The sequence below is a fragment of the Rhagoletis pomonella genome, unplaced genomic scaffold, assembly GCF_013731165.1.
Source record: "Rhagoletis pomonella isolate Grant_MI unplaced genomic scaffold, Rhpom_1.0 Rhpom_scaffold_00001, whole genome shotgun sequence".
In the NCBI taxonomy this organism is placed as follows: Eukaryota; Metazoa; Arthropoda; class Insecta; order Diptera; family Tephritidae; genus Rhagoletis; species Rhagoletis pomonella.
Genome location: NW_023458555.1, coordinates 49,593,371 through 49,603,401, shown reverse-complemented (window position 1 = coordinate 49,603,401; position 10,031 = coordinate 49,593,371). Strand labels below are relative to the sequence as shown.

General features: G+C 41.1%; 2 protein-coding genes across 3 annotated transcripts; one reads left to right on the top strand and one right to left on the bottom strand.

Moving 5' to 3' along the window:
* The first annotated feature begins 6,172 nt into the window (after window positions 1-6,172).
* LOC118745833 (proteasome subunit beta type-4) lies at window positions 6,173-7,374 on the top strand. The gene is made up of 3 exons (XM_036479506.1): window positions 6,173-6,423; window positions 6,495-6,993; window positions 7,055-7,374. The coding sequence occupies exons 1-3, from the start codon at window positions 6,275-6,277 to the stop codon at window positions 7,205-7,207; spliced, it is 801 nt and encodes a 266-aa protein (XP_036335399.1). The 5' UTR covers window positions 6,173-6,274; the 3' UTR covers window positions 7,208-7,374.
* A 317-nt stretch (window positions 7,375-7,691) lies between these two features.
* Window positions 7,692-9,778, bottom strand: LOC118745842 (uncharacterized protein CG1161). Of its 2 annotated transcripts, none has more exons than XM_036479513.1 (5): window positions 9,417-9,778; window positions 9,198-9,355; window positions 9,004-9,112; window positions 8,541-8,666; window positions 7,692-8,205 (listed from the first exon to the last, which is right to left on the bottom strand). In XM_036479513.1, exons 1-5 carry the CDS (start codon window positions 9,486-9,488, stop codon window positions 8,038-8,040), a joined length of 633 nt encoding a protein of 210 aa, XP_036335406.1. In that variant the 5' UTR covers window positions 9,489-9,778; the 3' UTR covers window positions 7,692-8,037. The 2 variants fall into 2 exon arrangements, with proteins under 2 accessions (XP_036335406.1, XP_036335410.1); XM_036479517.1 differs by having other exon boundaries at window positions 9,446-9,751.
* Window positions 9,779-10,031: the final 253 nt, after the last annotated feature.

The following is a 10,031-nucleotide window of genomic DNA, read 5'->3' as shown; positions in this document are numbered from 1 at the left end:
AAACAGCTTTAACATTGGCCGCACCAAAATTTTTTTCATTTTTGTTGGCCTGTGTTATCATTCATTTTCGTATCCGGAATCGGTTCGAAAAAGAAGGGTGTTATTTTAAAGCAATAAATGTATTTTATTTATCCAAGCTGAGCATTTGAAAACATGTATACCTAATCGTCGTGGCTGAGCGTGCCACTATTTGTTAACTTTCTGAAGGTGCCGGGTTCGAATTCCGTAAGGCACTTCCTTAATTTTTTTATTTTTTTCAACCAAGAAAAAGCATCTGTAAAGTGCAGAGGGGAAGCGTATTGAACGAAAAATCCAATCAGACAAATTTGAGAAAAACAGCCAAAAAGTCTCCGTTTCACAACAGTTTTCGGTACATGTCTTTACATATGTTTCTGCTACGCACTTTAGTGGGAAAACGGGTCCTCAAAGTCATCGTACAGTTTCCTAAGTGAAATCACTATCATCTGATTGCCAAAAAATGTCTACAGCTGAAATTTTGGTATTTGTTTATATCTTTTACAATTTCTTTCATTTCTATTACAATTTATTCAAAATACACTGAACCAGAAACACCAATACACTAATCCAAAACACACCTACAGCCTGCCAAATACAGACCTACAGCCTGCCAGGAAAAAGAGAAGAACGTTACGTTACTTATGGAACTGTACGATGATCAAAGTATCCAAAAATTGAATCGGTAATCGGACAAAAATCCACATTTCATCCATTTTTTTTCCTTTTTCGGATCGTTTTTCGAAATTTTTCGCTGGCTGGGCTCAACCAACACCGCATATAACAACGGGCTGACAATATTGCATGGAGGGATGATCGCCGCCACACTCCTTTCGCAGCTCTATAGCTTCTATCCAGCGGCACTAAGCAAAAACGGGGCGACATTCTTCTTATTATTTGGCTCTGTAACCGCCTAAGAAATTTTAGACGAGTTCAACAAAGTCAGTTCAACGCCAGTCGTTTATCTTCTGTGCGAACTGACGCCCCTGACGCCGATTGGAAATGCCAAGTGGAGCCAAGTCCTCCTCCCCTTGTTCTTTTCAACCCAGTTGGAGCATGACTCTTCTTCTGCTCCCACCAGCGGGTTCCGAGTTGAACACTTTAAGTGCGACATTGGTACATACAAAAAACACTTCTGAGCTGATCACTCTTCGTTCACACTGTTTTTATATGGCCGGCATTCAACTTTGGCTATCAGTGCTCTCACCTAGGGCGGCCATCATGGCTCAAACCGTGCCATTTGTGTCCCTATTTTCCTTTAAATGGCACCTGACTTTTAAATTTGGCACTTTTGGAAAAATATTACATCCTTTGCGTGTACTACTTTTTTATCAACTAAGGTATTCCAGTTTCCAACGTTCATAGTTGACAGTTTTATTTTTCTATTTGGCACTCTTTTACCCTGAATATGGTATCTCAGATAAGGATAATAGGCAGCGCTTCTTCCATCAAAAGTTAACAATACTGAAGCCATTCGCCGACGAGAGCCACCGACTGGCTACGGTACTTATACCAGTTGTCTTACCATTTCTGAAAGTCGCCGACACCAACCACTATCAGTCTCGCCGTAGCAGACTTTCACCATCAAGCTGGCCATAATCGCCGACATCGTTTTAGCCGTCAGCTCGTTCATTACTCATCAGTCTATTCGATTCTTACACGTTTTCGTGGTAAGCGATCCTTGGGGGTTTGTTGTCGTTCCTCCAAGTCGGGTGTTAGTCACCTTCCTCATTTGTCTCTTTTGGCGAAATCCCAAAAAAGGGCACGGTTCCCCATTGTTGAGTTCACAGCGCCACTGGTATTTAGGGTATATAGGACTGAAAAACAAATAGGCGGCGGTATTGTGCGGGTCATTTAAATATGGTAGACCACCGGTACCACCGAATTATCGATCAAGCCTGGCTCTGAGCTAGGCTGGTGTTGATCTGTTATTTTTCTTGTGACGGCATTACTAATCCCCACTTTAATCGGTTAGTCCATTAATCGTTGCCAAGCCCAACTAACTGTAGGCAATGGTCGATGAGGATGGACCAAAAAGAAGGGGTTGTTAGGTGAGTGTGCTAAAGTGGGCAGATTAAGAGGTGGTGCCTCCACAAGCCGGACATTGATTTGAGTTGTTGGGCTCAAGTCTGGAAGTTCACAAAAGTTAACAGGGCCGGAAATCATGCGGCAAAAGTTACTCTGTGTGAATACCGTTAATTGCTTGTCGGTTTGCCGTCGGGTCTAACGGTTGTTTTATGTTTGCCTGGATCGCGTCCGTATACTCGAGACTTGTCTACTGAAGTGCCTGGTAGGGGAGGCTGTTTGGATACTCCCTGCGGTACCAGCTAATCAGAAATTGCTTGCTGAGCATTAGGTTGTGCTCCTTAGCTAGGAACATTGACGCGTCACTATGCAGTTGGTATTCAGGTGACATTTGAAGGCATCCGATCGCTGTCCGGAGTGCGGCGTTTTGGCAAGTATATAGCATCGTTCACTGAATCGAGCTAGTGCCCGGTGACCAAAAAGCCACAGCATAATTCAGAGCCTGCCGGCCAATTACCTTATATCTTATCAACAACGACTAATTGTATTTGTCACAAGTGGTGCCGTCAAGCGACTTGAGAGCCTTGTTTCGGCTCTATACTTTGGTAACAATTGCGATTGTATACGCGGAAAGTAAGTTATCAAAGTAAACCCCTAACATTTTCGGGTTATTTATCAAAGGAATTGGTGTACTACCGATGTCGATCCTTTGTCCAAGTAGTACATAGGATCGCTAATGATTTCGTCGGGGAGAGGGTTAAACTGTCGGTAAAGAAGCGATAAAGCTCGGAGAGGTAGTTGTTTGTCTCCTTGTACTTTCCGCTAGCAATTCGCAGATTTGTTTTCTGGACGCATACTGGCGTCCCTAAATTGGAGTACTAAGCGTTGCGTTTTCCATCGTCAACGAGTGTCAGCGCGCGCTATCCCCAAATCAACGCGGCGTAATTTTTGATGTTTTCCCATTTCTTCTCGTTTTTACTCTTGTTTCCTTTCTCACTTTTTTGTGCCTTCTCTTTCTTCCCGTCTTCTGCATCCAACTTCAACACGCAACGACCTGTCAAAAATGAAAATTCCATTTGCTCAGCGCTAGCGCCGCTTTAAGCAAAAAAATTTGTTTCGTTGCTTTCTGAGCTGATGATTGCTTCACTATGTTTTGACGTTGCTTGTCTCTTTCTTCGCTATCATCAGAAAATGTCTTGTCGCTCTCTTTGTCGTGTCACTATGTTCTTTGCCTTACTGTGGGATCCTCCATACAAATTGTACTAGCATGATGATTTTTGACAGTTGTTTGGCGGTTGACGCGCCAATTTAGGGACGGCAGATACTCATGGACCCGGAGCTTTGCCACGGCCTGCCGAGGGATGACCGCTATTAGGTAAAGGACCTAGTGACGCAGCAAAGAGAGCGACAAGACATTTTCGGATAATAGCGAAGGAAAAGACAAGAAACGTCAAAACATAGTGAAGCAACCGTCAGCTCAGAAAGCAACGAAAACCAATTTTTTTGTTTTCGTCGCTATGCTCTTTGTCGCTTTCTTCGCTTCACTATGTGCTGCCACATTGAAAAATAAAGGTTTGTTTTTGTCGCTATTATCCGAAAATATCTTGTCGCTCTCTTTGTCGCGTCACTATGTTCTTTGCCTTCGAAAACACTATATATTTTCTTTTGTCCTTTATATTAGCCGGAAACTGGGCTCGATCCCAGGACCTGCGGAATGGTAGTGCGCACGTCTAACCACAACACCACAGCGGCGCATATAACTTTAAGGCCCCGCCAGATAGCTGAGATGCTTTTGACTGACAAGACGCACAGAACATGGCGAGACGGCACAATGAAAACGTTACCGCAAGCAAAACGGCTCAATTTGAATGGCCATAAATAAGCTGGTTTGAATTCGTTCTATACCACGATGTAGAGAATAAAGGTGGCGCCCATCTTGGTACCGCTATTCCGCTCTCAGTGAATTTGACAGAATCGCTGTTTGTATATGACACCACACTTGTACAACTTGTTTGCGTTTTTCTTGAAAATTTTCTTCTTGTTCTGCTATTCTTGCTCGCGTTTTGCCATTTTGCTCTCGCAGCTGTACCAGTGTCACGTCACACAAAAATGATTCTCTAAAATCCTCTCGGATGGACACAATCTTGCATTGTATCATTCTTGATTTTATACATTGTTGTTTTGCTGTATTGGCGCGCACCAAAAGTAGTTGCAACAGTGCATGCGTTCCACATGTGGCGTCTTCTATTCTAAATTATAGAGTTAATTTAGATGTCAGTCAAAAGCCTCCCTGTGGCGCAGAAAAGAATTTCTATCTGTTCCTTCTTCTCCACCTTTTCTTTCTAACGCAGAGGAGGCCTTCCTCTTCATCTGTTACCAGCATCGCGGCCCGCGTTGAATACTTTCAGAGCAGGAGCGTTTTTGTCCATTCGAACGAAATGGCCAAGCTCGCGGAGCCGCTGAACCGTGTCTATATCGTTGTAAAGCTTATACAGCTCATCGTTAAACCGTCTGCGGTATTTGCCGCCGCCAGCGTGTAAAGGTCCGTAAATCTTTCGTGGAATCTTTCTCTCGAAGACTCCAAGAGCCACTTCATCAGATATTTTCATTGTCCATGCCTCCGCGCCATACACAAGCACAGGCATAGAGTGTGACCTTTGTACGACGAGAGAAGACTTTACTTTTTAATTGCCTTATCAGTTCAAAGTATCACTTGTTGGGAAAAGTGATTCTCCGTTGGATTTCAAATCTGACATTATTATTGGTCTTAATGCCGGTTGCCAAATAAACGAAGTCGTCTACTTTTTTAAACCTGTAACTATCAACAGTGACGTGTGTGCCAAGACGCGTTGCTCTGATTGTTTGTGTGATGACAGCAAATACTTCCTTTTGTCCTCGTTCTAAATCAGACTCATTCGCTTTTCTTCTCCATCTACTCCCGAGAAGGCTACGTCTGCCCTAGCTTTCACCGATAATATCGATGTCGTCGGCTTACGCCAGCAATTGTAAACTCTTATAAAGTATTGTTCCTGAGCGGTTCAGTTGTGAGGCTTTTATTAGCTTCTCCAACATCAGATTAAAGAAATCACACGAGGTCTGAAACCTCGTTTCGTTTCAAAGGTCTCGGGAGCCTTTTCCAAATTTGGCGTATTGTGAATACCTGATCCATGGTGGATTTGCCAGGCATAAAGCCACACTGATAAGGTCTAATCAGTTCGTTGACGGTGGCTTCCAGTCTCTCACACAATACACTCGATAAGACCTTGTAGTTGGCGGTAGTTGGCGTGGATGGCGGGGTCGCCTTTCTTGTGGATTGGGCAGAACACACTTAAATTCCAGTCGTCGGGCATGCGTACATCTGATCATATTCTGCATAAGAGCTGATGCATGCACCTCATCAGCTCCTCGCCGTCGTACTTTATATTCCCGTGGTTGGCCTCACAGGAGTTCGCCCTGGTATTGAAACCTTCCGTAAGTCGCCTAACTCTAATAAATTTCCTGTCGGCCAGCTTTTCAAGCACTTCGCAGCCACCTATTTCGGCCTCTCTCCTCTTATTGCGGCAAATACGTATCGCTTCCTTCATCAGTGCCCTACAACGATCCCACATGACTCGCGTTGTGCCCGATCGCAGCGTGCCCTATAGGCGGCGTCTTTTTTCTCTGTGCCTTCTTAACATTCCTCATCGTACCAGTTGTTCTTTCGAGCTCGCTGAAATCCAACTACTTCTTCGGCGGCGATACTTAATGAGCCGGAAATGTGGTTCCACTGCTCGCGTATGTCGGATCTGTTGTGATTGCAACTTTTCAAAGTTAAGCTTTCCTTGCATTGTTTGGCGCACAATATTTGCTGCACAGAGGCGGGCACGAATCTTGGCTGCAACAATATAGTGAACCGAGTTGCTGTTTGTACGTACGTCTAAAACGCTGGAAGCATGCCTTCCATCTATCACAACGTGTTCGATTTGGTTTCTCGTTTTTCGATCTGGAGACAGCCATGTAGCTTGGTGGAATTTACTAAAGTCAAGTTGGTTTGCAACAATGAGGTGTGAACATAGTATAAAAAAAGGCCAGTGTTGAGAAATACAACTTTGATAACTGGCTTACACATTTCGAAAAGTCTGGTAAGATTCATCTGAATTCAACTGTCAAACTATAATTTGGTTGTCATCCTCCGCAATCTGCATTTCATCGTTTGTTGCTCGCAATTTAATTTTTGTGTTAAAAAGAATCCAATATGTATTCTCAACAGCCTTTCATTCAAACAGAATTGTGGAAACATGGTCCAATACCAGGCCAATTTTATAACTTTCCTGGAACTAACCAAAATACAACAAATTTCGGTGGTTTCACAGGCGCCGAACAGTCTGGTGTGCAACATTCATCGTAAGTTTCCTCATACAGCTCAATAAATTTCAATTGTATTTATGTGCATGTAATTCTTCAATTGTATGCAGATCCCCCATCACTACTGGTACTTCAGTGATTGGCATTAAGTTTGACGGAGGTGTAATGATTGCCGCCGACAACCTCATCTCATATGGCTCCTTAGCGCGCTATCAAGATGTACAACGTGTGTTCAAGATAAATGAAAAAACGATCATAGGTGCTGGCGGTGATTTCGCCGACTTCCAGAGTTTGAAGCGCAGCATCGATCAAAAGATGGTTGAAGACATGTGCTATCAGGATGACATTGATATGCAACCTAAATCATTGTACAATTGGTTAACACGCGTGCTATACAATCGCCGCAGTCGCGTTAATCCACTATGGCTAGAAATGGTTGTTGGTGGCATACAGGACGGTGCGCCCTTCTTGGGTCATGTAGATCTGCGCGGGCGCGCTTATGAAGATGATGTAGTGGCTACCGGCTTTGGCAAACATTTCGCACTACCATTAGTTCGTGAACAAATCTCAAATGGAGAGGTGCTAACCCAAGCGCAGGCCTCACAAGTGGTAAGAAGGGATTTGTAATTTTACCACAACTGAGTATATTTATATAAAATTCTCTTTATAGTTACGCAAATGTATGGAAGTTTTATACTATCGTGATTGTCGTGCGATATCCAAATTTTCGGTAGCTGTCGCCACAGCCCAGGGTACGATTGTTCAAGGACCTTTTGACGTTAACCAAAATTGGGAGGTGGCTACTATGGTTAAGGGCTATTAAATACAAATCTGTAATTGTGTTTTAAATACAAGTTATAAACGAAATATATCTTAAGTATTTGGCTAAAATGGAAACGTCTTTTTGGACATTTACTGCAAACAAAATTGCTAAGAAAAGTATGAGTAATAATTTTGATTTTTAATAAAAGGTGTTTAATAACAAAATTTCGCGGTTGCATTTTCATTAAGACAATAACGAATTAGGATTCGTCCGAACTAATTGTGTCCACCTTCTTATAGACACCTCGTTTCTAACATCTTGTGCCCTTTCACCTTATTCAAAATATAAAGTGAAAAATTTTTGTCTTTCGTTTAGCTTTGAAGCCATTAATAACTTCTATTTGCAAATCGTGGAACAAAAGTTTACACGCTTTAGATAACAATTGAATAGCCTCTCTTTGGGCAGTAGACCCATATCATATGTAATATATGTACTCAAAGATATATGCAGTCTCAAACTGTATATAAGAAATTATATGTATGTCTTTCTAATATCGCTAAAACCCTTTATTTTCACATAAGTGTATGTATGAATATTCGTAAGTATGCAGGCATATGGGCAGATTTGTTATCATTACTTGGAATACATAGATTTAGAAATATAAATTTTACAAAAAAAAAAAACATCAACAAAAAAGGAAATTTTTCTAATCAAGTACTTCCCGATATGAGATCGTCGCCACTGTACAAGATGTGGAATAGTTGCTGCTGGTGCTGACATGTATGTATATAAATTTTCATGAGATATACCGATTACACTTGACATGTCTTAATTAAGATAAATTCAAAAATAATTATGTTGAATACGATTGATATTCAAATTTCAAAAATTTAGTTCAACATTGTGCGTCGGTCATAGATGTGACGACGTTGTTCGCGTACTTGGCGCTTCCACTTATCCGTCTGATGGCCAACACGATTCAATACATTGGCACGCGAGTTCAACTCTTGATTTGCCATGCCGGTTGGTAATGGTGGGGCAGTAGCACTTGCGTCGTCCTAGCAATTGTGAAAAGAAATAAGGACATGTTAGAGATTTAAAAATTGTAGAGTAGTTATTAGTGTGGTGTATTAGTGAAAATTCTTTAAGAGAATACTAAAAAAGGTAATCAAGTTTACAAAGTGAATAAACTTGTATATAAATGAAATAATTTGTAGTGCATGAGTGGATAGTTAGTGTGTTAGTAACCAAAAATTAACGATAATAACAAAAAGATGAACACCAGCACAATAATAACATGAAAACGAAAACGTAAACTAAAACAAAATCAATCAGAGTCTTTATTGTCATCTACTAAGAGACTATATTGTATGTTGGCATATTTGATATCTACATCTTCGTTTGTGTGTTCCTGATAATTCGCCTTAACACGTTTGTTGAGTAAGGGATCCAAGCAAATGAGGAAGAGCATGTATATCACCAGAATTGATATAATCCAAATAACAATGATGACAACGACCTGTTATGAGTATTAGATTAAATGTATATCACCATAAGCAATTCAGCTTTATCAAGTTAATAGCAAGCTGTTTATATGAGAATATATATATGCATATGCCTAATATAGTATAGCCCTCATCGATTCGCCACTTCTCGTTCGCTATGTTTGAGTTCCGGTCGCTTAAAGAAGAATTTTGCATGCGAACAAAGTTAGCTAGCACGGATAGACGATAGCGAGTTTGGTTGTACCTCATTGAGTTCGTTCGTTTCGCCACTCGCTAACTGTTGGCGAATCGATGACGGCTTATGTATACATCTATATTAAAATTTAAATCGCTTCCAAAAACGCTACTTACCTTTATAAGTGTGGTGTTGCGCGCTTCATGCTGGCATTTGCATTCTGGGCATATCTCCAGCACTTTACCATTTTCACTCAAGCGTGGAACCAAAGCTCCATCACAAACACTGAATGCGTCATAAATTAAATAAAAAGAATTGCAACTAGTACATAAATCATGACGCCTCTATTAGCTCCTACGTATGTACATACCATTTGGGCGTTGAGTTTGTTGGCTGCATCAACGGGTTTACTAAATGTGTTGCTGCCGTACTGCTCAAAATACCGTTACTTGGGATTACTGTGTTACTTCCAGCCGGACTCAATTTGGTAATATTACTTTGAGCTGGTGGTATGTCCGCTTTGGTCAACTACAAACAAATACAGCTCAATTTTCATCACGTCTCCAAATGCCAATATTCGTACGCTTACCATTAAGTTAAATATTATACAAAATATACCTAATAACGTCACACTACCAGCTGCATGATACCGACGCGCCATTTTGAGTTGAGGAAACTATCAAAATTGCGTATATTTTCAACAAATTATCGTCGACCTGAGAAATGAAAATTTATCCAATTTTTTATCTTTTCTGGTTCGTCTCCTGTCAGTAGGGCTGTAAAACTATCGATGGTACTATCGATACTATCGAATGGTACTATTTTTTATCATTTTCTGCGCTATCGAATGGTCGTTGGCAACTATCGTTAGTCTTTGTTTGAAGAAATATACATATTAGCTCTGATCCAATACTTTTCGTGATAAATCCTGTAAAACTGTCAAACAGCAAAATTACTCTCTGAAGTGAGAGTAAAAAGTGAGTAACAACAAAAAGTACGGGAACAAAAAAACGATTTTTATTACAACGCTTTTATCAACTTGCAATGTTGGATGTCCAGACAACCATTTTATACTATAAATAGGAGCGTTCCTTATCTCCCAGAAATAGTCAGAAAAAGTCCGAAGTAGTCAGATTTAGTCCAAAAAGCGTTCCTTAACTCGGAAATGACAGCTAAAATGAGAGAGCAACACCCAGTGAGAGTG

Bases quoted from the DNA above. Each gene is read 5' to 3' on its own strand.
- LOC118745833 (XM_036479506.1), top strand. From the start codon at position 6,275: ATGTATTCTCAACAGCCTTTCATTCAAACAGAATTGTGGAAACATGGT. The intron at 6,424-6,494 runs GTAAGTTTCCTC...AATTGTATGCAG, and splicing joins TCTGGTGTGCAACATTCATC to ATCCCCCATCACTACTGGTA. The intron at 6,994-7,054 runs GTAAGAAGGGAT...TTCTCTTTATAG, and splicing joins AAGCGCAGGCCTCACAAGTG to TTACGCAAATGTATGGAAGT.
- LOC118745842 (XM_036479513.1), bottom strand. From the start codon at position 9,488: ATGGCGCGTCGGTATCATGCAGCTGGTAGTGTGACGTTATTAGGTATA. The intron at 9,113-9,197 runs GTATGTACATAC...TGACGCATTCAG, and splicing joins ACAAACTCAACGCCCAAATG to TGTTTGTGATGGAGCTTTGG. The intron at 8,206-8,540 runs GTAGATATCAAA...CACAATTGCTAG, and splicing joins AGGAACACACAAACGAAGAT to GACGACGCAAGTGCTACTGC.